The 27,504-nt window shown below is 37.7% G+C and overlaps 1 protein-coding gene across 5 annotated transcripts in view; it reads right to left on the reverse strand.

Annotated features, from left to right (window-relative positions):
- DST (dystonin) overlaps window positions 1-27,504 on the reverse strand; it is a 289,185-nt gene that overhangs the window by 72,726 nt on the left and 188,955 nt on the right. For all 5 annotated transcript variants that reach the window (XM_058802805.1, XM_058802809.1, XM_058802808.1 and 2 more), the window contains 16 exons: window positions 26,199-26,432; window positions 24,542-24,823; window positions 22,270-22,815; window positions 19,656-19,832; window positions 16,884-17,007; window positions 14,822-15,030; window positions 14,234-14,551; window positions 13,884-14,050; window positions 13,185-13,341; window positions 12,814-12,940; window positions 10,297-10,359; window positions 9,276-9,511; window positions 7,554-7,683; window positions 5,759-5,958; window positions 4,271-4,766; window positions 1,859-3,333 (listed from right to left, as the gene is read on the reverse strand). In XM_058802805.1, coding sequence (XP_058658788.1) covers window positions 1,859-3,333; window positions 4,271-4,766; window positions 5,759-5,958; window positions 7,554-7,683; window positions 9,276-9,511; window positions 10,297-10,359; window positions 12,814-12,940; window positions 13,185-13,341; window positions 13,884-14,050; window positions 14,234-14,551; window positions 14,822-15,030; window positions 16,884-17,007; window positions 19,656-19,832; window positions 22,270-22,815; window positions 24,542-24,823; window positions 26,199-26,432 — 4,941 coding nt within the window. The remainder of the gene's footprint in view (window positions 1-1,858; window positions 3,334-4,270; window positions 4,767-5,758; window positions 5,959-7,553; window positions 7,684-9,275; window positions 9,512-10,296; window positions 10,360-12,813; window positions 12,941-13,184; window positions 13,342-13,883; window positions 14,051-14,233; window positions 14,552-14,821; window positions 15,031-16,883; window positions 17,008-19,655; window positions 19,833-22,269; window positions 22,816-24,541; window positions 24,824-26,198; window positions 26,433-27,504) is intronic.

Raw genomic sequence — 27,504 nt, forward strand, 5'->3', positions numbered from 1 at the left:
AAAGCGTGGCCTAGAATAGTTGCTTCAAGCAAAACACATTTCTGAGCTTATAAATATCTCATATAAATACAATCCCAGAGTAGACTTCTGGATATAAACATGCTGCTATCACTGTTCTCCTTTATGTCTCGCCAGGGTTTTTGTCTCCCTACCACATAAGCCCTTGTATTACCAGGGATGCTGTCACCCCACTGGCCTGCACAGGTCTTTCACTCCCAAATTGCTCAACTGCTGTGTTGTGTCCAATGCCCTGATGAACTACAACACTGGGACAACACACAGGGAACTGGATTTTCCTACCATCTGCTCATCAGCTTGTAACACTTTTCTTTATAATAAAACATTTTTCTTTATAATAAAATACATATACAATTCATTGTGTAAAATACGCATTAACAAAGACATGAAGCTGCAGCTAATGTTTGAAAATGTAAGAAATGTGGTGAAATCAGAGATCCCAAACTGGCTACAACTTAAGTCCTGTACAGTCAATGTAAGCAAGAGCATTCACAGCAGGAGCTGTTGCTATTTTCCAATATCCAAAGTGTTCTACTAACCATATACAAAGAAAAGCCATTTGTTTCTCTTTTAAATTGAGATAGACTTGTTAGGATAGAGTGGCATACAATTTTAATCCTCCCAGTCTAATGGAATCTCCTCATAATGTAACTATTTGTTCAAGATTTTTGTCTCTATTTATGCATTCTCAAAGATCACCAAAACTCACAGTAAATTTCAAACTTCCATTTGAAATTCCCAGATGAAAGTTTTCAGGTTTAATTTTCCTTTCCAATATGGCTTAAACAAGCAAAATGCACCCTCTGTTGGCCAGCCATGTAATGACTCTTTTCCAAGGTCATCAAACAGCATGGCTTATCAAATACTGCAATGAAGGTCGGGCTTTATCATCAAGTGTCAACTAATGTACAAGTCATACAAACATTTGAATCAATATTATATTGGAATGAAACCAGAGCTGCTCAGAATATTCACTGCTACTATATAGCCACTAGGAGATTTATGATCTTTTTCAAACACTGCTTACATCTATAAATAATTCTGATGAAAACTGGAAATTCATTTCTTGCAACCTAATCCAAGCAAATATCTGTACTTATTTCAGCAGCAAAGCTCAATTAACACTCATTATCACTGTAATGCATTTCTTTGAGCTGGACATGGATTGCTAGCTGGCAGATTAAAAAAGCTACACACAGAAGCTCTGGAGTGCATTTTGGATAAGGATGCTACAGAAAAATCCCAATATCATACGGGGATTATTTTGCCTGTTTTCTTTTTATTAGGATATTTCTAGGTAAGTGTGGAATTCAGTGAGGTAAAACTGGCCAGTGTATCAGAACAGGAAATGGCAAAAGGTAACATCTTAAACCTAAATATGCTGAAAGCTATATCTACATGAAAAAAACCTAAACTACTCAGATGAGCAAAGTGAATGTGGGCTGATATGTGAACACTGGAGTCTAAAATTCACACCACTGTGAAGATGAAAGTTGGGTAATACATGGACATCAAAGAGAGATGTTTCTCAAAAACAGAAAGGCAGATGGATTACAGAAGACAAGATAGTGAAGAGAGGTGAAGAGGTAATTGGGGTGCAGGAACTGGGAATTTCACTGAGATGTAAAATTCCCAATGTCTGCCAAGCTGTAGCAAAGGAAATCTTCTCTAGAGCATAAGATCCCCATTTAAAACAGATAAAATGCATATAGGCAGAACAGACTGCTGTGAAACAAGACTCTTCTAAGGTCTGCACTTAACCAGGCTCTTTCACTATAATGTTTAATAAAATGGTATTGTGGTAAAACACTTTATGATAGTAAGAAAGCAATCTTCCTACCTTGAATGTATTCAGCTGCTGATTAATAGCTTCTGTTTCCATTCCAACAGGACCTTGTGACTCTTCATGTTCTTCAGCTCTCCCAAGCAGAGTGGAAAATTCTTTTAGCTTAGTGTAAAACTCCTCAACACGGCAAATAGTACCCTCCACTTGATCTTCCCTGGCTTTTGCTCTGTCTTTTAGCTTGTTGCACTGTTTATTTAGAGCTTCCAAGTCTCTCTTTATACCAACAAGATCAGGAGAAGCTTCAGCTTCTGTGGCCAGCATAATTTTACAGTTTTTATTAGCATTTTCATTATTCATTATAAGATCCTCCAACTTTTTCATGAAACATTTTATGTCCTCTCTCTGTGACTGCAGTACCTTGAGATCCCTTCCCACTGCAGCCATGCTGTCAAGTTCATCATCAAACTCTGCAAACTGAGAGAACATCTCTCGGATGCTGTTTTGGAAGTGGCCAATTCCCTGAAGTTTGGTCTCTAGGAATGAGCACCTATCCTCAACTTGCTGCTTCACTGTACTGTATTCTTGCTCCAAAGACTCAGCTTGGAGTAAGAGGTCAGAAACACCTGCTGAATCAGAAGCTTCTACCACCAGGTCTTGGGCAAGTTTTTTTGCTAAATCAACGTGAGGTTTTAAAGCTTGCAAGGCTTTCTGCTGGGCCTGCATCATTGTCAGGTGTTTGTTACTAAATGACTGAGGTCCAAGTGAGTCATGAGCTTCCAGATGCTCTTTGGCACTTTTAAGCTGTCTTTCAGTTTCCCTGGATGAGTCCTGAAACTCTTTCAGTCTTTGTGCCATATTTTCCAAGCACTCTCTCTTCTTATGTAACTGTTCTGTAACCACTTTCACATTCTGATTCAGCACCTTAGTTTCTTCTTGAATAATTTCTTTATCCGTTTGACTTGCATTGAGCAAACTTTCAGCAGAATTATTTAATAGTTCCACCATCCCATGGTGTTTATCCAGGTCCTTCTGCCATGCCCTCACCTGAACAATAGAATCCTCTATTTCAACAGGGTTTATGCCAACTTTCAATTCACACAGGTTGCTTTGGCACTTCTCTATCCATGGCTGCAGATTCTCTACATGCTGCTTATATTTGAGGGCTTTCTCCAGACAATCTGCTAATTTGTCCTCCCTTTCTTTTACCTTTTTATTCATTTCATCCCAGTTGTTCTTGAGTTTGGCAATTTGGGATTGTAACTCTGCTTTGTCATCTCCTTGAGTCTTCTGTAAGATACTTTCTCCTTCTGCAACAATTCTTTCATAGGAACTAATCTGATCGGTCATTGTCTTCTTAAAATCTTTCTGTTCTTCAATGAGTGATTGCAAGGCCTCAAGTTTGGCTGACACAGGACGAGCCTGGTTCAGCTCTTCTTTCTTTTTGCTTAGCCAGCCCTCAAAGTCTTTGGACATCTGCTGGAACTGATGAGAAGTGGTGTATGCTGACTGAAGCTGCTGAACATGGTTATCTACAATGGAGAAGGCAGCACAGAGGTTCATTAGCAGAATCTGCTAGTATTCAGTGAAAAAAAAACCTAATATTGATTGTATTATGCATGGTTATTAATGTCAAGAAAGCCAGTCCTTAGTATGTGAAGTTTGACTGGCAGACAACCAAGTTTCTTGCAAGGGGCAGACTCATTCCTGTAATACAGAAGGCAATAGGACATGAATCAAATGAGGTGAGCTTATCCAGTCTGTGTCTACATGGATCCCATCTGAGCAGATTTTGGTGGTAAAAAACACACAATTGTGATTCATGGTACTCGGAAGTGTAAGCACAGGAAATATGAAGTGGTATAACCCAGTAGTGTCTAACTCATGGCCTACAGGCAATACATCCTCCTAGGGAGATTCTTTGAAGTTTCTCATAACCAGAGGAAATTAAAAACCCAAAACTGAGGCTGCTAGGGAGAACAAATATGATATCACTTGCAATGTATTACTTGCTCAGTTCTGTTGTTCACTAGGTAAGGAAAGGCTGCAGACTACCAGCCCCTTTCTGTCACAGCCAGTTTTATACAATTACCACTGTTTTTCACTAAGCCATTAACTGGTGTTAGCCTAAAAATTATTATTTTGGTTTATACTCTGCCCCTATGAAGCTGGTAGCTCAATGAACAGCATCCTCTCTTGGCATTCTAATTCAGTGAAGATGCACCTGAAGGAAGACATGACAAAAGCAGCCTTGTTATTTTACTCCAAGTTATCTCCTAAACCATTCACTAGAGATCCCCAGTATTGTTTTTACCTTTTCAAAGCATGGGGATTCTTCTAAATTCTAATGTAGAACTGCTTGGGGGTTGGACTGGATAGAGAGCTGCCACCAGGTTCAGCTCACCTCTATTACAAGCTTTTACTTTACTTTATGCCTTAGTTACTGTTTTTCTTTAAATAAATACTAACCTGATTTTTGCTCGATGTCCTTAAATGATTTTAAGATGCCATCTAATTGTCTTGTAAGTTCTGCTTTCAAATACTCTTCCCCAACCAGTGTTGACAGCTCTTCACAAAGAGCTTGTGCTGCATTTATATTCTTCATTTCCTGTTCTATTTCCTCCTTCATTTCTTTAGCAATTTCCAGCTGTTGTTTCACAGCATTGGGCTGTGTGCTGACAGCCAGGCTGCTGCTGAGTTTATTATCCAAGGCACTTAGCTTATCAGAGAGACTTCTGAGTAAACTTTGATACTCTGTGCTTTTCACAATGGCTTGGTCGATTCGGTCACATCTCTTCTTCAGCTGGCTGGTTAGACTGTCCCACTTTTGTGCCACAGCTGCCAGTTGCTCTTTTACAATTTCATGTGAGGGTGGATGTTCACCAGGTCTCTCCAGAATCCCCTGCCCAGCCATAGTTAACTGCTCATATTGTGGCTTTCTGGTGTCAAACTCTTTGAGCAGAATCTAGGGGGAAAAAAAGAGAATTTTAGAAAGGATTTACTTCATGAGAAAAGAAGTGCTTCTGACAAAAATTCATGTAGAATTTGTCGTAGCTAAGCTCTATTATTGAGTGTATTCAAGTTTAAAAGCCAGTGAAATAAATGTGCCTTCTACATAAACTGTGTTGTTTCCAAGTATCTACATCAAAGAAACAGAAAAAAATGAGGTGAATTTATACATCATCTAATAGAAATTCAACTAGGAGATACAAGTAAACAATGAATTCTGTTAATACTACAGTAATTAAGCAACCACACCAAGTAAAGTAAGGGCTGCTTAGTTTCAAGTAGCGTCTTCTTTCCTAGACAGTTTTGATATTTGTCTTAAGAAAGAACTTCAAAGAAGGTGTATTCTGACATAATATTGCAATGTTTTGTTATAGAACAGAGACTATTTGGCTAATTCACAAAATGACTGAATGTGTAGTGTAAGACCTTTTAAGTTTATATCACTGGTTCTCAGTTGTTTTGGGTTTTTTTGACAGTAAGTCATAGTGCTTGCAAAAGAAGGGACAAATGTAATGGTTTTACTTTACAGAACATTCCAAACCCTTTCTAAGTCAATTAGGTTGAACTTTTAAGGACTGTGAAGTGATACATGATAGTCTTATGCCATCTGTCTAGACTTTTGAAGCAGTTATAAACCAATATTGAGTCATAGTATTTCACATAGTATTAGATCATAGTTCATGTTTCAAATACTTCATTTTAAACAATACTGACATTGATCAATGTCTCCTCAACATTTTTCTTTATTTTTTTCTGATCTCTATTCACTCTTATGATAATTTTTTCTTGTAATTACTGTAGTCAAGTATGATGTAATCTGATACCTAAAGATAAACAAATCTAATGGCTTATACTAACCATGTTCTGCTCTAGATGCAAAATAGTACTTTGCTAATAGCAAAAAGGCAGAAGAAACTTAAATCAATAGTGTGTGTTGGCACTACTCACCTGAACCTGTTGCTTTTGTGTGTTCAGCATATTAGGATCAATTGATAATGGTCCCAGCACACTGACCATTAGCTCCTTTTCTACAAGCCAGTGCTTTAGCTGAGCTTCTGCTGTCTGGAACTGGATCAGGTAATTTGAAGACTCCTCCAGTTTTTGTTGTCTCTCAGATGTAACTTGATTGAGCTCTTTCCATTTGGAATCTAACAAAGGTAATGTTAACACATTGCATGCATATTCTAGCAGATGGATTGTGAGACAGCAGACTATATATGAAATATAAACAGAGCTCTCTCATAAGGCTTCATGCTGATTAACTCCAGATGCCTTATTGCAGTGACTCTGCAAATAACATCTTATAAGTCAGACCCACATAGACTTGGATGACAGTCAGCCACGTGTGGAATTTTTAGAGCAATGAATATTCCACATGTAATAAAATTATACTAGAATATTACTAAATGAAATTCCCCCACATTTAGGCTTTGGTCTCAAATGATATAGAAGGCAAAGAGTTCTACTCAGTTATAACTCTGGTTCCTGATTTAGATAGACAAATATCCCTGCTTAGTCAATAATAAAGCCTCATTAGTTTTCAAGGATGATCAGAAGTAGAAAATTAGGCTTCAGCTCTGAACAGCCCTCTGAAAAAGCCTAACTCTAATGTCTGTATCATTCATCTAAAACCATTCATCTAAAACATCTTAACCAGGTACCTAATGCTGGACAATGAGAATACTTCTGCATATACGTATTTCAAAAGTACTGTGTGAGCCTAGGTTCACACCTTGCCAGTCTGTGGTCTTTTCCAGTATGGCAAGTGGCTTCCAGAGCAGCCTTTGAGTCTTAATCTTGTAACTTTCCCATTCCCCTCTGTGATACTGTCAGTGCTTGCTCAGTCAGCTCTGGTATTTTGCCAAGTCTCCCTGTCCCTGATTTTCATCCCTGTTTTTTACAGTTACATTTGCTGCTTCACAGTCCTCTGCTCATTCTGTATGAATCCCCTTTCAGCACAACTAAGGGTCTGTTGGAGACCTTACCTGCCCCTTAAACTTTTCAGAGTTCTGCTCTGAAATAAGCAGGACAGACTGGAAAATTCTCAGCTTCAAAATTACTGTTGGTGCAGCAATGGAAATGCCTATCACCATGAAACAAGATTGATACCATGCTATTGACCTATAATTGATTTAAAATATGATTAACATAAAACCAATTTTTAAAAGCTCATGACAATTAAGTGCTGTAATATCTCAAAATCTATTGACTAAGCATGGTAATTTTCTTTATTTTCACTGGCTTCTTAAAAGCAACATTTATACAGGTTTTTTAGCAACATTTATTTTTTTAGCAACATTTACCCTGTTTTAGAAAACAGCAAAAAAAATGCCAGAAGCCACTAGTTCATGGGGAAAATACATGCAGAAGAGCACTACCAAGAACTCAAACCATTTTCTACATGAAATTAGAATCACCTTATATTTCGTAAAAAGAACAAAATATATATGTTGCTTGTAAGTGGCCAGTCAAGTTTTAGCTGCACAACGTTTGAAAAAGATAAAGCCTCTCAAACAGGGAGTCAGGCTATAGCATATGAATTTGTATTTGACTAATACAAATTCAAAGCCCATGGACGTGACTGGAATTACTTCAGATCTACATGCTTGCAAATGGAGTTATTTCCACAGAGGTAAGAGGAAAAAAGGTATTAAAAATACTTGTTATTTGTAATAAATTAAAAAACTCATAATAAAACAACTTCCAAATGAGTCTGAGCTATAATACCGCTTTATTGAAATACCTATTTTTTCCAATGTTTGTCTCCACTTAGGTGCCTCAGGAGAGTTAGGGTTCTTCTCCAACAGCTCTGTAACTTTGTCCTTCAGTTCCTGCACTTTATTTGCACTTTGCTTTAATTCAGTTTCAAAAAGCTGAAAATTTAGGTGATAAAATGAATAAATAAGAAATTAAAGAAGAATGGTAAAGTTTGCAGTCCATAATACTGAGATGCAAAACATGAAGACAAAAAGAAATCTAGCCTACATATACTGCTTTTCTGCTATGAATCTCAAAACATGTTATAAGGACATATGTTGCTAGTTAATTTTTTTGGAAGAGAGAACCCAAGAGATATAAATTATGTTAATAATTATTGCTTAATTTGAAGAAGTGACAGAACTAGAAGAATTCAGACAAATAAGATTCACTAGGTCCCATCATATTCACATATACTTGGAATCTATTTGTGTACAGAAGGCAAACTGACTGATACAATCTAGTTCACAGCAGAAATAACCCAGCTAGCTCCGACAGAGAGGGGTGTGGTGGGGCCTCATTTACCTCAGTAGAAGTCCTGCTATCACAGACAATTTAATGTAGATCTCCTAAACCCATAATTTAAAGAGAATCAGAATTTTAAGTGTAAACCTAACAGAAGAGAACCTCAGATCTCTAACTTGAGACACTCCAGTAAATCCTAATTAATGCTGTTCTTGCAGACAGAAGTGAATGTTTCTTATTAATTATCCAAAACCCACAAAAGTAAACACTGAACAAACTGTACTTGATGTAGAACTTCTAGTAAAAGGTCCAGTGCATCAGATGACTCTTGCCTGGGCACTCACTCAGTTTTCCAACTATTTGTGAATACTTTTCTATTACTACACTATGGGTTAGATGATCATGATAGCTTTGCACATTCTCTGTTAAGAAAAAAGAGCTGGTTTTCTTTCACACTTTGAGATTTATGATTGAATGTTATCCAACTCTGAGGAAGTTGGTAGCTGGTCAGGTTAATTTTTAAGGGTGACCCGCCAAATATAAAAGAAACTCAGTTAAATCTAATTCTGTCTTTGTTTATATACAATCACAAGCAAGAAAAGAATTTTCCCTATCCATTACATTTCCCTTTCTAGATGAACCTTATATGTGTAAATATTGTGCTTCATTGCTAGGGAAGCATATGTCTCCAGTGCTGAAAGAGGACAGAAGCTTACTGCTGAATCAGTGGTTTTCTCATATCAATTATAAAGGGGGAAGGAGGCTGTTTGTGCAGCTATATAACTTAACAAGCATGACAGGGTTGCTGAAGAGAAACACTGCCTTGGAGGAGACATAAGCCACTGCAGCTGCAGAGACCGGGAGGTCTGTGGAGCATCAGTGAGCCAGCAGCTGCAGAAACAGCTTTTGGACACATACAGCCCTTCAGATATTAAAAGTAATCTGTTATAAACCTCTAAACCACTGAGATTAAAAAAGTTTATTGCACAATCAGCACAGCCTCACCTTTTCAAACTGTCCACCAAAATTATTATTTTCTGACCTGCAAAACTCATTCTCTCTGACACAGTGTTCCTTTACTCCACTGACACAGTTTGTCAGATTTGCTCTAAGCCTGACTAATATGCTTAGTAGGTTCATTTAAATACTCTCTGTAACATTAAGCTAGACTGAGATATCAGTTATTTCATAGCATCTGCCTAATAACTACAAGAGAAAGTATTTGTTTGAAGGCACAAAATACCTTATGTTGTTCAACTTGGGCTTTAACCGCTTCACTGTCTGTTGGAGCAGCTTCCCAGTCTGATGCAGTTTTGTCCATTTTTTGCAACCATTGCATCATTGAGGCTGATTCTTCCTGAATATTTTGCATTTTTGAAAGCATACTTTCTAGTTCTGAAATCTTTTCATTCAATAAAACTCCCAAATCTTCATAGCTGTGATTTACATTAGACATGGCTTGTTGAACAGTTGTGAGTTCTGTAAAAAGAGTGCACAAATACTGTGTTAGAAGTTACAAGCCCTTGAAACAACACTGAATGTAGTGAATCAGTACTGAACAGTAGCTAATAGTCCCCTAAGAAGTCACTGAATATGTTAGTTATTCCCAATCCACTCTAAATGTGGCAACACTACATCTGAATAAGTTAATATAAGTTCCTATTTGCAAGAACTTCTTATTTCACAGAAATAATTATTTTAATACATACAAGTGCACAGACATGTTTCAATCTTTCTACCCATTGCTGTTTTAGTATTTTAAGTAACAATTCCATGACCTTAAGTTGAATATACTGGGATACATTTCAGCTACTATAAAGTCCTTATATAAAAATTCCTTTGTTTCTATAAAAGAGTCAGTCACAGTGATAGAAATATATATAAAATGGGTGTCTTTGTGTGTATACACATGTTGTGAATTCTGATGGGTGTCAAAGTTTCAATCCCCATTGAAAGATATTTCTCCAAAGTCATGTCTTATATTAAAATATCCATCCCTGTGTATATATAAAAGTATATATTGATTCAGAAAACAAGGCCAGATTGGTTGGTCTTCAAAGACAATAGTAAGACAGGTATTGTTACAATTACTTATAATATCATGCCCTAGTCAATGTAATTGTCTCATGTGATGGTGATGTGAAATTTCAGTCTAATAATGACTGCTACAAGCAGATTTATCTACAGCATTTAAAAAATACTTCCACATTTAACAGTAATTGGCAAGCAACAATTCTTTATCACATGTTGAAATTTTTACTGACCTTTATTTTTCAAGAAATCCTGAGTTCCTGGAGCTCCTCCTTCACCATTTAAAATTGTGCCACCTGTGGATCAAAAGACATGAAGCCTCTTGCTTATGTGAGCCTTTCCCCACCATAACCCCAGCACTTCATTTCCTCTTCCAAAGATCATGACCCATAGCTGTCATTGCAACCTGAAGAACGAAGCTCCAGCCAGCCAGGACCAAAAGGGGTTATCACATAGCAGAGCAGGGCACAGAGGGTGGGGTGTACATGCATGACCTTACAGGGGTGCACATATGTGTGGTGTATCAGCAGTCCTGCTGCTCACAGTTCTGTACTAAACCACTGAGCAGGGCCAAGGCTCTGTGCCCTAGCTGTGAGGCTATTCACATCCAGATTGCTGACAGCACTTCCTTCCTTCCCCAAAGGACCCTGTTCCCCACTGAGAACACAGTTTTATCCAACTGGGACAGGTGTAGTCTGGGAGAGGATGGGCTGGCAAATGCTGTGACTGAGGAGAGCACCAAACATTAAACAGCAAAGAGGCTCAGAGTGCTTATTGCAGACACCACAACCAAAGGCACTGCTTACCTAGGGCACCTTTACCCACGGCTGAGATACCATTCTTGGAGGTATTTAAAAACCATGTATATGTGCTGCTTGGGGACATGGTTTAGTGCTGACTTGGCAGTGCTGAGTTAGTGTTTGGACCTCATGATCTTAAGGGTCTTTTCCAACTTAAAAAGATTCTGGTTTATGCGCATTGTAACACTGCACAGAAAGCTCTCGAAAGCGCCTGGATTAATCCCTCCCTATCTTGTCTTAAGCAAGACTGAAGCATGTGCTCCATGACAGGAATTGCAATGTGGCCCTCTTATACCTGAAATCCTTACTCTGAGGCAGCCCTACTGATTAACCATAATATCAGAGCCTCTGAAACCAGAGCTAATGGGCTTTGTAAAATGAAGTCAGAGCAAAGAGCAGGGCCACGAGATCACACTGCAGAGAGCTGCAGGGAGAATCACTTCCCGCTCTCCTGCACACATGTATTCCCAGAAGAGCAATTAGCAGAGGAACATTACTGGTTGCCTTGGAAAAGGCTGTGCACAGTACCAGCTGCACAGTGAGGACCACATTAGTGGCAGCTGGAGGATGGCAAGAGAAAACAAACCAGATAAGAGAAGTCACAGACCCCAGCCAGAGTCCTGTGGATCTTCACACTCTTTTAGCTGGACTCTGGTATTTATAACTGCAATAAAGTGATACACAGTACAGCTCTTGTCAAGGAGGGCAAATGTTCTGGTCTGGAGGATTATAGCTGCTCTTATGTGATAGCTATTCAACTATTTTTTCTATCTGGATGCATATGAGTAGAAAAGAGGCAGAGAAATAAGCCCAAATAGATCATAGAAGATTCCAAAATGTTCTTTGAAAGATTTTTATTTCAAGTTAAAAAAAATTTTAAAAAACCACCAAACCAAACAAAACCAGAGGCAGCTATTACAAAGAGATATAAGAAAGAAAGTGTTCTACTTTTGCCCAATAGGTATCCTCTGTCAGGCCCCAACCTTCCAGTCATTTACAGATGACCAATGAAGGCCAACACACTTGAATTTATTTCCAGACCTAGTCAGTTCAAGAATTGACTGAAAATGTGTTTATTGCCATTAAAATGCCCCAATGTCCTTGAACTATGTCTGGAATGATACTTGGCAGAATTACTGGTTTCTGTAAAACAAATTAATATTTAGCACTAGAGTAAAAAAAATCATGGAAACAGACTTGCTATCTTTAAATTAGGATTGCCAGTAGAATTTAGCTGGTCTAGACAAAAAAACACATTTTGGCCCAGGAAAATCATGCTTAGATTAAAAATTGTTTCCCTGCTGTGCTGTTGTTTCAAATAAAACACTGACTAATACCAATTATGATATCATGTTAGGATGAGTATATTTACCTAGGCTCATTTTTTATATAAACCATCTCCTCATCACTCTTCTAACAAAAAATCCACAACTCTGCAAACCTTTCTGTGTTTGCTTGTTGTCACAGAATAGCCTTTTGGTCTTTAAATAGGCATCTCTGTGCAGGTATATCAGAGTTTGCCAGGCAAGATTTGTATTTCTCCTGCTTGCAGACTTGATGGATATGTGAAGCACCCAACACTGATCAGAAAAAGTCAATTTCTCATTCTCTGAAGCTTTCTGGGATGAGGTGAAGGCAACTGTGAAATTGTCATTTTATTCCCTATCTGGCAATTCCATAACAACTCTAGGACATGATAAACTTTTACATCAGCACACTTCAGCATTATTTTGGCAGAGTAAAACAATGAGAATGTGTGTTGAATTATATAGCAGCTAGACAGTTTAAATAGAAATGGCAAACAATGGTCAGAAGAGACAGGGCTAAGTGTTTTCTCACAAGCCATAATATTCAGAATGCTAATCCAAGGGTGAAACAATATTAATTTTTGTCTTGAAGATTTTAAAAATTCTTGGCATGTTAGGCTTACCTGGTTATACAAAACCATACCTGATTTGGCAACTGCTCTCAGTTTTGCAGGAGAAGTCACAGCAGTGATTAAGCTACACAGCAAAGTTCCTCTGCTATTCATTTTCTGCAGTTCAGGTGCCTTTAATGTCCATTCATCTTTTAAATTCTGGTCAAGAAAGACAGTAATTTGTTCATTACAAAACTGACTTCAAACTTAAGAGCATTAGTGTACAGAAAGGAACAACTTTGCTGCTTGGGAATCTGTTGCAAACTTACAAAAGTAAATGGGAATGTAAATGCAAACCCCTAGTCCCAATTACTGTGACTGCTTACATCTTAAATCTGTATTTCAATATTAGTAATAGGTGCCTTATTTCCCTCAGCCAGATTTCACTTCTGCAAAGGCTTACCAATGTATCTTCCAAAGGTTTCTTTAACTCCTCTGTATTCAGAGAGGGCTGTGCTGCGGGAATTCGTTCTGTCGTCTCTTTTATCCATTTCTTTAATGATTCTACAAGGAGCTCAAAAGCATCCATTTCTTTCTGACAAGATGATACATCCTCTTCTCTAGACAATTAAAAACAAAGGAATAACAGTATTCCTTCTAGTAATTAAACCAGCAAATATTATTAATCTGATATTACTATTCCTAAATTCAAAGTGTTAAAAAGCTAATTTTATGGATATAAGCAGAATGTGCAGAACCTAGTCTTACTGCAAGGTAACCTCTATGAAATCTCTTACAATTTCTCCAGTTTCTCTTTGCAGCCTGTTGCCAAATAGTACTCTAAAGCAATATACACAAGTAGCAATTTATGCTCTATCACAGAAGGGGAGAAGTAGGGTTTTCTTAAAATTGTCAACAATCCTGTGAATATCACAAATTTTGAAAAATTACATATCTTTATGGCATTTTTTAGAGCTCTTGGGCCAGAGAGACTAACTACAGATGCATTTTCAAATAGAATATTTTCCTTCCAAGAAAAATATCCCTTATTTACTCTGGTCAACTGCAATATCTTCAGATTGCATACAAAAAGATAGCAGTAATCACAACATTCATACTGTGTTATTAGCCAAAGTGGAAACACTTTGGTTATCTAACTTACTTTTCTTTTATTGTCTCCTCTACCTCTTTGAATTTCTTTGACAAAGCATTTACTTTTTCTGATACCAGTGCTTTATCTCCAGGAAGAGCATGGAATGAAAGTTCTTCAAGGAGCTGCTTCAAAACTTCCAGATCCTTCTTGTGTTGTGCCAATTCTACACTAGCTTCCTGCAAAATAGGATTACATTCTTCATATCAGACTTTACCATCACTTGTTCAAAGTTAAACTTTTGATTTTAGCTAACCAACCAATGCTGGAAAAAAAACCAAAACATGCCTTGTTTCTTATTCAATCACTTAGATGAGTTAGACTAAGAACCCCCAACACATACAAATTGAATGCTAGAGTACCTGCATGTATTGGGACACTTCACTGACATCCTTTCTTGGTGCCTCTGTCTCACTTAGAGCCCGGTTTTTCTCATCTAAAAATGATTGAAGTTTTGTTGAAAGACCTTCAAATAACTCCACTTTAGTCTTCAATTCTTCCATTTTCATAAGCTTCTCTCTATGCTTGTTACTTGCTTCAGAAAACCTTCCTGCAAGCTCGCTCATTTTAGCTTGCAGTGTGGATGCAGTGGATGGATCTGCTTTTTCCATGAACTTCTTCACTTTTTCATTCATAGTGTTTATACTGCTTTGGCGACCTGCAATGTCTTGTTCCAGCATCTGAAACATACAAGAACTACTTTGTATTACTTGCAACTAAATTTTAACCAGTGAAATTCATCTACTACATAAAGCAACAAACCACTACAGCTAGACCATTGATGTAACTGTTTCAGCTACAAAAATCCTTATGAGCAGTTTAACTTCATAAAACACTCCTCTCTAGTAAGTATTTTTAATCCATGAAAGGTGCCAACCTAAGATTTTAATTCAGTCTTTAAATCTGAACTATCAAATGACTGTTTATTTTTTTCAAAGAATGCTACTTACAATGCTTTTACTAATAATGTCCTGAATAGCAGCAGAATTCAAAGGCACTTGATCTTGTTCTTTAAGGCTCTTTTCAACTCCTTCCATCCAATCAAGCATTTCATCCAAACCGTCCTGCACACTTAGGGATCGTGTCAGAGTTACTTGAAGCTTCTCATTCCTCTCATTCACAGATTTGGATAAATTGTCATATCTTTCCACAATATCATCTGATAAAGAGAAGATATATTTTAATTTCTTCTTGTAGCCAAATTAAGCTTTTAGCTTACTTCACCAGCACTCACCAATTGAGTCAAAAATTGCTATGTTAGAATGAAGAAAAAAAAGTCAGCTTTAGTCAGTAAAAACTTGGAAGCAAAGACCAACAGAGCCAAGACACACATCAGACAAGGGAAATGAGGGAGTAGCATACAGATGCAGTTCCCAGTGTTAGAAACTGGTTTCCATGTAGCTCTAGCTTAAGACAGCTGTTGACTGTTCCCAAATAAAATAGCACAGTATTAAGACAGCTCTTCTACAATTATGTCTCTTATGTTACTGTGAGATCTGAGAGGTTCTTCCAGATGGTTCTTCATTACATGTCCAATACTTTCGAAATAACTTTCTGAAAACTACAAGCTCCAGGTACCTCCCATAGAGTTTTATCACCAACTCCAAAGAGTCAAGCCACCATTTTTCAGTTTTGTTGTTCTGCAAGTTATTTATGGGATTCTATGAAGAGATAGCTGGGTGATACACACAGAGCATCTTCAAACTTCAGACAGTGACAGGTGAATGTCATGCTGTGCTACTTCTCAAATTGATAGGAAAAAGTATTAGGTGTAGGTGGTAAGGTTTTGGTGCTGGTAAGGGTTTGTTAGTGACAAGTTGTTTTTGGCTCATGTGAGAGGAGGTCAAGGGCTGCCCTATGGAAGACAGAGATGGTTCCAGCCAACTCCAGCTCACCCATCACAGGGCACAGCTGAGCTCCCCAGCCAAACTGGTGGTGCCACTGGAAAAATGCATTTAAGAAAAGGGAAAACACTGCAGGGGACTGAGAAATGAGGGAAAAGAAGGTATGAAAACAGCCCAGCAGACATGAAGGTCAAAGAAAGAGGGATGCTCCAAGTGCTGGAGCAGAGATTGCCCTGAAGCTGTGGAGGATAGGAGCAGATAACCACACTGCAGCACATAGAGGACCCAGGCTAGAGGAGGTGGATATTTCCTGAAGGAAATGCAGCCTGCATCCACACTGGAACAATATTAGCCTCAAAGATTTCAGCCTGCAGAGAGGTCCCTCACCAGAGCACAGGAAACGTGTGAGGAGGAAGCAGCAGCAGAGAAATTACAGACTGATCACAAGCACCCATTTCCCATCCACACTGCACTGTTTGGCAGGGAGGGAGGGGCACTAATTGGGAAGGAAGGAGTGATGGTGAACCTGGAAAAAAGAGTGGAGGGGAGAATAATGTTGCTGTAATTTGTTTTTGTTTCGTATTTCCCAAACTTGTTTTATTTGGCAATAAATGAAAGTTAATTTTTGCCAAGTCAAGTCTATTTTTCCCATGACAATAAAAAGTGAGTGATCTCCCCATCAACCTGTGAGCTTTTCTATCTTATCTGAAAAATCTTTTATCCCATCCACTTGAGCAAGGGAAGTGAGAGAGAAGGTGGGTGGGCATCTGGCAGCCTACCAAAGTCAATCCCTTCATAGGCAGTTTCATAAAGTTAGAGGGAAGTAATCCCTAAGCTAAGCAAACTTCAAATAACTGCTTGTAAACAGGCTCCTTGGAGTAATTTTTCTCTGGAGAATTTATGATCCTCAGCAAATCACTACCTCTGCTCAGCAATCCCTATTTCTGTAAAAAGAAAAAAATTAAATGACAGTGAAAAGCATATGGATTCATGAAGGAGAGAGACCAACAATAAAATTACTGTGTTGTAATGACTTAACACTCAACAAAACATGGACTTGAACAGTGACATAAGAAAGAATGTGGAAGCCCTGTAATTTTTCTCTTCCAGAGTATGCATGCAGACACAAGTGATAAAAAGGAGGCATTAGGAAAAGCAAACACTTTACCCAGTGTTTTCTGAATCTCATCTTTGTCTGGTGTCAACTCTCCCCTTGTGTCCAATAACACTTCAGCAGCTTTTTTCAGTTTTTCTACAGCAATTTGGTGGTTAGACACTTGTCCCTGAAGAACCTGTAAAATTCCACTATTATCAATTATGCTTTTCAGTACAGTTAACATTTTTACATATATTTGTAAATGTACATATTTACATTAACAAGACACAGAACCTAAACTCAGTATTTGGAATAAACTAACTCAATTTGTGACCTCTCCTTAAGAAAAATCCTGACCAGTGGTTATGGCTGCTGTTACCCTTCTGGCCCTTGATTTAGTTCATGTACCATCTTTTTTATCTTATGCTTTAGAATACTTGTCTGACCCAACTTATTTCTTGCATGTAACTTCAAATGTGTCTTTTGATTAATTGTTTCTAAAGACCCTTTGTACAGACAACTATAAACACATTTTTCCACTCAGCATCTAAGAACAATTCAGAGGGAAAAGCACACAATCAACAGCAGCAGTTACACATTCACCAGCAGTGGTATTGACAAAGGATCAGGCTGATATTATAGCACAAACAGGAATAGCTTGAAACAAGATGATTGCCTTCACAGCCAGGACCCCCTGAAGCAGTGTGGCTGAATTTTGCCTGGGTTTGTCCATCTAACCAAGAAACACATGTTCAGAGACTAGCCCAGCCATTATTTTCTCCAGAGCCGACAAAAACAGTAAGGCTGAATCAATTTCTAGTGGTTTTATCTCTGTAGTGTGTAAGAGTACTTTGGGGTAAATAATCTTTAAAATTATTTCAGGCCTCTGTGCTAGTGTTTGTTTTGATTCACTTGAAACTTATACAAGTTGAAAATAAAGGGACATCTCATTTATTTTTTGATATTCATTGATACTCAATGAATATATGAATGAAAAGGTAATCCTATGTGCCCTGCCAGCACAAAGAAATCTCATCAGTGCATTCAGCACTGGTACCCAGAAAATAAGAGTGTGCCAGAACACAGTGCATCATCTTGCTGACCCATTTGACAAAATGAGTCTCCAAGAGATCTGAAGAGGCTTAGGCTAGCTTGTGCAGAAAGGGAAAAAAAAAAAAAAAAAAAAAAAAAAAAAAGAAAAAAAGAAAGAAAAAGATGTACCAGAAAACCTTGTATGCTAACAGAAGGCAAGCAAGCTGATGCCAGAGGCAGTGAAGAATATTCTGAAGAACAGTTAATCCCCATAAAAAGATTAGACCTCACCATGCTGCCAAGGTCTGTGTCTAGCTGGATTATCAGCTGCATGTGTTGGCTACAAGGGACAGCTTTAACTTGCAACACCTGACTTCCTCAAAATACTCTTTGTTTTGCTTTCATTAATTGGCTTGCTTTCCTCAGCCTCCTGGTTTTTTTCTCTTCCTTTGAATCTCTTGACATTTTGTACCCTCTCCCTTCTTCCCAACTCACAGCCATTGAGTGCCTCTTTTGTGTGGCAAGTAATCCATGTAGACATTTCATAAAATGAGCCCTAGCACTCACTCCTTTTGTATTATATCCATGAAAATTTGCATTATAGAGAATATAATTCATTTTGGCATAAGGAACAAAAAGTTTAAATGAAGCTTCAAATTGTAATTGGTTTTATTCCTACTCTTTCAGTGCTTGGAAGCACAAATGTACCTAAACATTCAATTGTTAGTTCACTCACACTCTTAATTTTGTTGTCTTAAACACAGCTGTGATTTGTCTCCTTTTCCTGTCATGCACCAAAGTGCTGAGCATTTCCAGTGGCCAATTTGAAAGACACCATAGATAAAGACAACTACTGCTCAGGCTGATGTGAGGGAAATGGTTAAAGTATGTACTTTCCAAAAGCCATTGACTATGATTTTTCAATAGTAAATGTGTCTGACCTGCACTGATACTTCACCAAGCACAGACAAAACAGGGAGGAAGTGCCTGACCATTAGTCTTGCTCACTAAAAACCAAATAATCTTGCTTTTTTATAGTATAGGTGATTGAATGTGTTTATGAAAATATAATAGTCAGTTCAAAGATGAAGACTCTATGAAACTTTATATTGCTTACCATATACTTGGCTTCCTAAAGCCTTCTCCAAACCTACACTTTGTACAGATATCCAGAGTTTTACTTCATAATCTCTATCATTAACTTGTCTTGCCTATACTAGGATTTACATGAAGTCACCAGTTACATCCTCAGAGGCAAAAAATAAAAACCACTGGTTTTGTGTGCAACACAAATTATATTAAGTTCACTCTCTGAAGGGTACATAGCACAGGGTGAAACTGAAACAGGCAGACAGACTACTCACATCACACTGTTCACCTGGTATGAGCCCTTTCATAATGAAGTAACACACGAACGTGACCAGAAAAAAAGTCAAGAGTCACAGACAACAATCAAATGGATTTCTCTATCTGGAACCCTATCCAAGCCTTATTCTGACAGTAAACCATAATCACTAAATCCTTTCTTAGTTCAAGAACTTTCCAGACTTCACCCTATCATTTGCTAAGAGACAGAAAACACATCTTGCTGTCACCACTGCTAATGGCATCTTGGTACCCATTTTTTTTCACCCAATGCTTTTCAGATATTGCTCTGGACAGGCAAATTTCAGAACCATAGAAGCTATATGCCCCCATGCAAGGCAAGAATCTGGCCTGCAGCCATTTGGATTATATTAGATCATCCTGTTTTCCAGACAAAAAACAATTCCTTTTAGGACAAAAGCACTGCTGCATTTTAAAGCTTTTCACCTTGGTTTCTTCAAGTTGTCTTTGGAGATTTTTGGGATCCACTGCAATTGGCTCTGAGAGTTGTTTGTTCACAGCTATTTCAGAGGCCTGGAGACCTGACAAAAGTCCAGATGAGGCATCTTCATAATGCTGGTATTTATCCACCAGGTCTTTAAGGTTATTTCCAAGGATGCTACACTAAAAGAGTAAAAAAGAGACAAGCAAATATGCAGGCATTAACTGCATGCTGCATTTCATACCAATCTCAAAGGCAAACATTCATTCCTGTTGTACTGCATCGTTTTTTCCTGCCATCATTTCACTAACTGATTTTTGATCTAAGACATGACAGCTGGACAGGCTATGGAGGTCTTCCCAGTTTGTGTTCCTAAAGGATGATTTAGGATTAAACCACTGATGCGGGTGCAAAACTGGAATCTTACTTGCTGTACTAGAATAGGAAAAACTTCAGGAATAAAATTTGATTCAGTGATATAAAGACTCTTTATCAGAACTCTGGTACCAAAACTGTAGAAAGCAAGTGGAAAGTAGAAATGTAGAAAGCCACTAGAAGCTAGAAATTTTTTTTTAAATCAGGAGAGATATGTATCCTCATTAAAATACAGACAGTGGAGAACTGTTTTCGTAACTACCTTATCTGCATAGTGAATCCAAAGTGATGTGCCTTGGTATTGGGCATATGCTTTGTTTTATTCACTTAAAAATGTCATCTTAACAAGATCCTAACTAGACCTATATGTTAGCATGCCCCAAAATGTTTACAGCAAATTGACACATAAAAAAGTCAGTGAAAATCTTTCAGACTTTCTGAAGATGATTTCACAAGCAAAACCTGATTGTATCAAGTCATAATATTTATAAACAGTTACATTAAATATTTATATTCTGAACCTTCCAGAGACTGTATTTTAATATTCACAAATGGTACTTGGTCTCCATCTGGTGGGCAGACATAGAACATGTCTGTTAATATAACCAGTTAACCAAGAACTGACTTTAGGATTCTTTCAACATACAAGCCTATAAAATCATGTCTCAGACATGTGAAAATACATATATAAAAAAAGTAAAAGCAACCTAAGTATTTATTAAAAGCAAGAAACTTTACAAAAGGCAAAAATGGTTACTACCAATTCATTTGCAGATCACAAATTTTTCATTTTCTTGGAAAATCTCACTGGTTGAGGACCCTCTCACTTTTTAGAATTCTGTCCTTAGAGACACAAAAGGTCTACTTTGTTCTGCATATTTATTGTCAAATATTTAAAGCATGTCTCTTATAACCCTTCTAAATGTATATATGGAAAGGATAGAATTTGCAAAGTAGACAAATCAAGTTGCTGGCATGGGAATTTTATGTGCATAAAAATAAGCTCTCTGAAAATTTTGCTATGAAATCTTTACATTCATACTCAAAGTAATTCAATAAACCAACTGCAGAAATTTAACATGTCAAGAGAATTGTCAAATTAGCTGCCCTATTCATAGCAGTTAAGCAGGAAAAGGAAAATGTGCTTCCGTAAATGAGCAGCTGTCTTGATAAACTGAGAAAACAAGTTTTATATACTTTTTTCACTATGTAATCAGTCTTTATAGAATTAACATTTCTGAGCATGAAAACCTTAAAGAGATAAAAATTTCCAGATAAACGTGGCCACTGTTGCAGACCAACACTCTACCAGTGGTCACCGAAGCTCTAAGGAGTTTGAACCTGTGATCTCAGAAAAATATGAAATAGCACAAGTCAGAGGCTACTGACAGCAACTTCAATAGTTCAATTAATAATTATCTCAGAAGTTTACAGTTCTGGAATATTATCAATATTGAACAACACTTGTTGTTTTTTTTTTAACAGCTGGAAATTGGCATGTGAGATTAGTTGGTGATGTTTGTCTAGTTCTGTCAGGCAGATTCCATATGTGAACTTGGCACAGAGAGCTAGATTATCTTCCCTCTCTAAGGTACATGGAGGATTTTGCGCTGCTAATTACTCATTAGTTAGACACTAATCTGATATTGTTAAGGATAAAATGTTTACTTGGCAGAGCAGTGGAAAATAATTGCTGTCCTTAAATCACTAAATTCTTTCATGCCTAGTGCTGACAACAAAGGTCACATCAGGACAAACTACTTCAGGATACAAATTAAAATTAAAACTTTACATGCTATATTTGGCATAATCTCTCTCTTTTTACGGTCATTTTATTAGTAGGGAGCCAAGTAAATAAACAGCTGTGGGAAATATTGCAGGTAACATAAAGTACACATTATATATCTGAAAGTATTACAATTTCTTTCCACCCCAAAGCGTTACTCAAGGCATTCTGAGCTGCCACAGTCTCAGAGGCTCTTTAAGCCTGAAAAGAAGAATGAAGAACTCTGGTCTCATTTCTTCCTTATAACACAAAGTAGAAAGTATCATCCATTCAGACCTTTAATAGTCTGACATTTAACTAAAGTAGATCTGGAAAAGCATCTTGTTCTGTTATCTTAACTTGAAGAAACAAAGAATTTACAACTTCTCACAGTGTTTGTTTCATCAACTACCTCCTGCCTACACAAACTGCTAAATCAATTATAGCAGTCATTCCTATTCAGTATAAATAGAACTTACCTTAGTATAGAGAGATTTGAAGCGCTCTGAAGCTCTGTCCAGTTTGTTCTGCACTTCAGCATACGTAGCTGAAGTATCAATGCCATCTTTGTCAACCTTCACACCATCTCTTTTGCTGCATGACCTCGCAGCATCCAAAACTCTTTGTCCAGAAATTGTGATATAGCGTAAATCACCTTTGTGAGAGATAACATCTTCTGAGAAACTCTTCTGCCTTTTCAGTTTGACCATAATACCACTGAAGTCAGAAGCCCCTGCCTCCAAGTTGTCAAGTTCTTGTTCTGCCTGCTGCAGCCACGTTTCAAATTCACTATAGTCTGCATCGAATTTCTCCAATTCTTCCCTCAGAGAATGGGTTAATTTCATTTTTCGTTCTGATTCAGCCAAAGCAGTCTCATACTGAGCCTTCAGCTCTTTCATGTTCCTTTGCATCTTGTCCTTTTCTTCAGCGGTAAGGTAATGCCCTTGCTTCTCAAGCAGTGCCTGAGCAGACTGAGTTGCTACTATGATAGCCTGCTGCTGTGAAATAATTTTCTCATGTTGAGCCTACAAATAAAAGAATAAATTACAACCAGCACCCTCTCACATGGTTCCTTAGTAAAGGACATGTAAAACAAGGATCATCAAAATGATAAAGGCTTTTCTAATATTAATATTGTTTATTATAAACCCAACATTTTGTCAGTAATTTAAGTGAAAGTGTGACTCTTAGTCACCATATTTCTGTGGAGTTAAAAAAAAATTACAAAATATTCAATGGTAATTTTTTTTCCATATGGCCATGACCGTATGGCAATGTTCAAGTATCATTGCAACTCAGCAATACCTAGATGCATATATCACACAAACATTTTCCCCTATAATTTCAAAACAGAACTTTGTAGAGCAAAACTAGACTTTGTCAATCTCTTTAACGTTTTTCCTAACAAAATTAATTTGCTGATTACTTAGCATTTATGGTAGTGTACTTAGTGTAATCAAAATTTTCCTAATTCTCTGTCTCAAATGGGATTTAAAAAATAAAACATTCAAAGGTAGGGAACTTTTCAAATCAAAACTCTCCATATCCCTTTACTTATATTGTAGCTGCCATTACAGACAAGCACACCTAAAGGAGTAAAAGCATCAAACATAGTACTGATACTTTCTTGTTACACTCAGTGAACAAAAATTATTACTTGGGTTTTGAAATTGCATTTTTTCAAAATCAAGAGCCATGATTCTTATCAAATATAGTTAGTTATAAAACAGATCCAGTTGACATTAAAAATCAAGACACAATCTGTTCTTTCAAATTTTTCAATCCCATAAAATATTTAAGTCCAGGAACTAGTTCTATATTCCAAATGAAAAGCATATTTCAAATAGATTCTTTCAAAAAATACTTCACTCTTGAACGTCTCCCATGAAAAATAGCTATGTAAAATAAACAGTATGCTTTTCTTCCATGACCACAGTGGCCAATTATTTTGTAGGCACTAGGTGCAGAAATTAACTGTCAAAAAAACAGAAGTAAAAATATCATGTATACAAAACCCAATAATCCTATTTTCTCAGGTTGCTTTTGGGTTTTTTTAAATAAAAAAGGAAATCCAAAATACTATCACCTACAAGCATAATAATTTTCTTTAAGGTGTCAATCAACTCACACCTAAAGGTTCTTGGTTTCTCAGCTGCAGGTCAGCAAATGAAACTAAAGTCTTATTACTTTAAATGCTTGCAACTTAACAGGAAAATCTATTTTTAAAATGCTGCACTGTAATTTTGTGCAACTCACTCTTCTGAATCTTGAAACACTGCTTTGCCCATGTGTTAAAGTTGTAGGAAATGAAAACTATAGTTTCAGTAAACTATTATTTGCAGCAATTTGCAATCTGTAGTCACAAGGGATTAAAAGGGGATGAATCATCTAGGTATCACAAAGATTTTTGAAAAGGTCACATAAAGAGTATGAATTTATATTGCTACTTTTTGCATTTTGTTTGCCAGCACCAATTTTCTCACTACAAAAAAATAATAGACTCACCACAAAGATTCCTTGCATTTACCTTGCAGAATGTATGCTTTCTCTTATTTTGCAGGAAACAACTACAGTAATAGCGAAAAAGTGACAAATATGCAATATATTCTAACTACTGGAATTCCTAGCACTGGGTATTATTATCTTCCTAGTACTTGCTCCAAAGTCTAGGACAGACAGGATGAGATTGAATTCACTTGTCTTGAATAAGGAGTGATACTCCTAATTGTTGAATAAACCCAGGAACAATACCTTGACTTTCTGATACTGCTGGTTCAGGTTATCATCTATGCTTTTCACTAGTCCATCCACCTGAGTTTCAATGTCTTGCTGCATTTCCAGCAGATTCCCATTGACATCATCCTCCTCTCCTTCCAAAACTTTCACATCTCCTTCTTCAAAGTGGGTTCCATTCTGTTCTATCACTTGCTTAAATTTCCGGCCATGCTCCGCTTCTTTGTCCACATTTGATAACCAATCCAAAAGATTTTCTATTGTATTTTTACTTTCTTCCAGCTGTTCTATGGCTGCAACCTATGATGAAATTTCACAGTTTCAATTTAGAAATCTTCTTTAAAGATCACAAAATATCAATAAGTGTACGAATAAACCATTTACAATACATTAACATCAAAGAAAATATTTGATTAATATAAAGGTTGCTGCTTATTTTATAAGAGAATAAACCAACAGTTCATTAGTTACCCAAATAAAATATGATATTAACCTCTCCACAATTTATCAATATGTATTGGGTTTGCTTGGACAGGTTTTGGAATCAGGGGGGCTGCAGGGATGACTTCTCTGAGAAGTTGCCAGAAGCTTCCTTCATGTCCAACAGACCCAAAGCCAACCAGCTCCAGCATGGACCCACCACGTGCTAAGGCCAAACCCATCAGCAATGGCGGTAGCAACTCTGGGATCACATAGCAATAGGGTAAAAAAAAGCATGAAAAACAGCAGCAGCCTGAAGAGAGGGGTGAGAATAAGTGAGAGGAACATCTCTGCAGACCCCAAGGTCAGGGCAGAAGGAGGGGCAGGAGGTGCTCCAGGTGCCAGAGCTGAGATTCCCCTGCAGGCCCTGGTGCAGCCCATGGTGAGGCAGCTGTGCCCCTGCAGCCCATGGAGGGCCACAGGGGTGTAGAGATTCACCTGCAGCCCATGAGGATCCAGAGGATGCAGAGATCCACCTGCAGCCTGGGGAAGATCCCATTCCAGAGCACATGGATGACCAAAGGAAGTCCGTGACCCCGTGGGAAGCTCACACTCGAGCAGGCTTGTGGCACAACACAAGTGTGACCCCATGGGGTCATTCCACATACTGGAACAGGGTGCCTGAAGGACTGCACCCCGTGGAAGGGACCCTGCTGGAGCCCTTGGGAAGGACTCAGGTTGGAGAAGTTCATAAAGGACTGGCTCCTGTGTGAAGACCCCCACACTGGATCACAGGAAGAGTGTGAGGAGTCCTCCCCTTGAGGAGGAAGGAGTGGCAGAGAATGTGTGATGAACTGACCACAACCCACTTTCCCCAACCCCCTGGCATCTGTGGTGGGAATGAGAGAGAACTCCAGAGCTGAGCTCAGGAACAAGGGAGAGGTGGAGGGAAGGTATCTTTAAGATTTTGTTTTTAGTTCTCATTATCCTGTTCTGATTTGATTGGTAATAATTTCCCCAAATCAAGCCTGTTCTGCCTGTAACAGCAGCTGTTAGTGATGTGTCCCTGCCCTTATCTCAACCCACAAGACTTTCATTAAATTTTCTCTTCCTGTCCAGCTGAGGAAGGTAGTGATGGAATGGCTTTCTGGCATCCAGACAAGGTCAACCCACCACACAACAGTTATATTGCACAACTAATATCATAAGACATGAAAAAGGCTTGAATAAAGGTATGAAATGGTTGCCTAAAAACCTTTTCTGTTTCCTGCTTAATTGCTGTTGTCATAGCTTTATCCAGTTCTTTTTTGGACTCTTCTGCCTTCTGGCTAAGGAGCAAACACTTTGTCTTAGCTTCATTTAGTTTCTGCTCCAGAACAGTCTTGTCTTCTTGTGACAACTTTTCTCCATTCTCTTTCAAGAAGGCTTCAGTATTTTTCACAATCTCTGCCAGTGTCTGGGCACTTGTTCTCATGTCTTTTTGGATCTCCTTTTGATAAAAAAGAAATCAAATAACAGTAAGTAAATTATTAATTAGATCTTTTCAATTAAAGATAGTTTATTGGAACTGTCTCTCTTCCAGTTGTAAGCACCACACTGTTCCTTCCTAGCTGCACATGATACATTAATAAATTGCAGACAATTATTAAAATCAAAGGCAAACATCTGACAATGTTGTTGCAGCACAATCTAACTATTTTTTTAAATTGCAAATCTGTTTGCTTACAGTCCTATTCAGACTGAGCTCATTTTTTTCCCTTTAACAGTTTAAATATTGGGTTTCTACATATGCAGAACATATATTTATTTTATTAGAAATCAAGGCTCAAGTAAATCTGCTACACTGCAGTTAGTAAAGTGAGTCTCCTGAAAAATTCTGGTCCATAACTATCCTAATGGAAAGCTGCTGAAAATAAGCTGTCTGAATAGAAGTCAGAAAATTGTAATCATCTTTCCTGGGTAAAAGTGTTCCCATATTTCTTGGGTTTGTTCAGGCCAGAGATGGCATACAATTTTTTTTTTCTATTGTAATCAGTCATAATATTTCAGTCTCTTAAGAATGTTTACTTCCATTGAATTTCACAGAGGACATTAGTTTTAATTCACCCAAAGCAGTTTTCCTGATCTGCCTCCCAATTATCTGAGAGGAGCTTTAATTGTAATGATTAAACTGTTGAATAAATTCCCCCAGGTACTGAAACAATGACATTTTTCACCTTCTTGTGCAGTGCATCTCCAGTCTTGGAGATGCAAGACAGAACATTTGATCCTCATTCTAGACCACAGATTTTGCAGCAATTTTAGAGTACAGCAGCTAAAACTGCAGCTCATTTTAGCAATTCAGCAAGTGCATTAGAAATATTTTCCTGAGGATCCTGACTCAAGAAAAGCTTCTCCTGTGACCAAGATATTTGTGCTTCTTTTCAAACAGCACACTGAGGATTAAAGCTCTAATTTGATACAAAAAACACTGGTTTTAAACCCCATTCCATCCTAAGGCACTTTTTGAATGGTGACTCCAAGAAGTCAGTCAGAAAATAACAACTAGTCTGCTAGGCAGT

This window comes from Ammospiza caudacuta, chromosome 3 (genome assembly GCF_027887145.1).
Source record: "Ammospiza caudacuta isolate bAmmCau1 chromosome 3, bAmmCau1.pri, whole genome shotgun sequence".
In the NCBI taxonomy this organism is placed as follows: Eukaryota; Metazoa; Chordata; class Aves; order Passeriformes; family Passerellidae; genus Ammospiza; species Ammospiza caudacuta.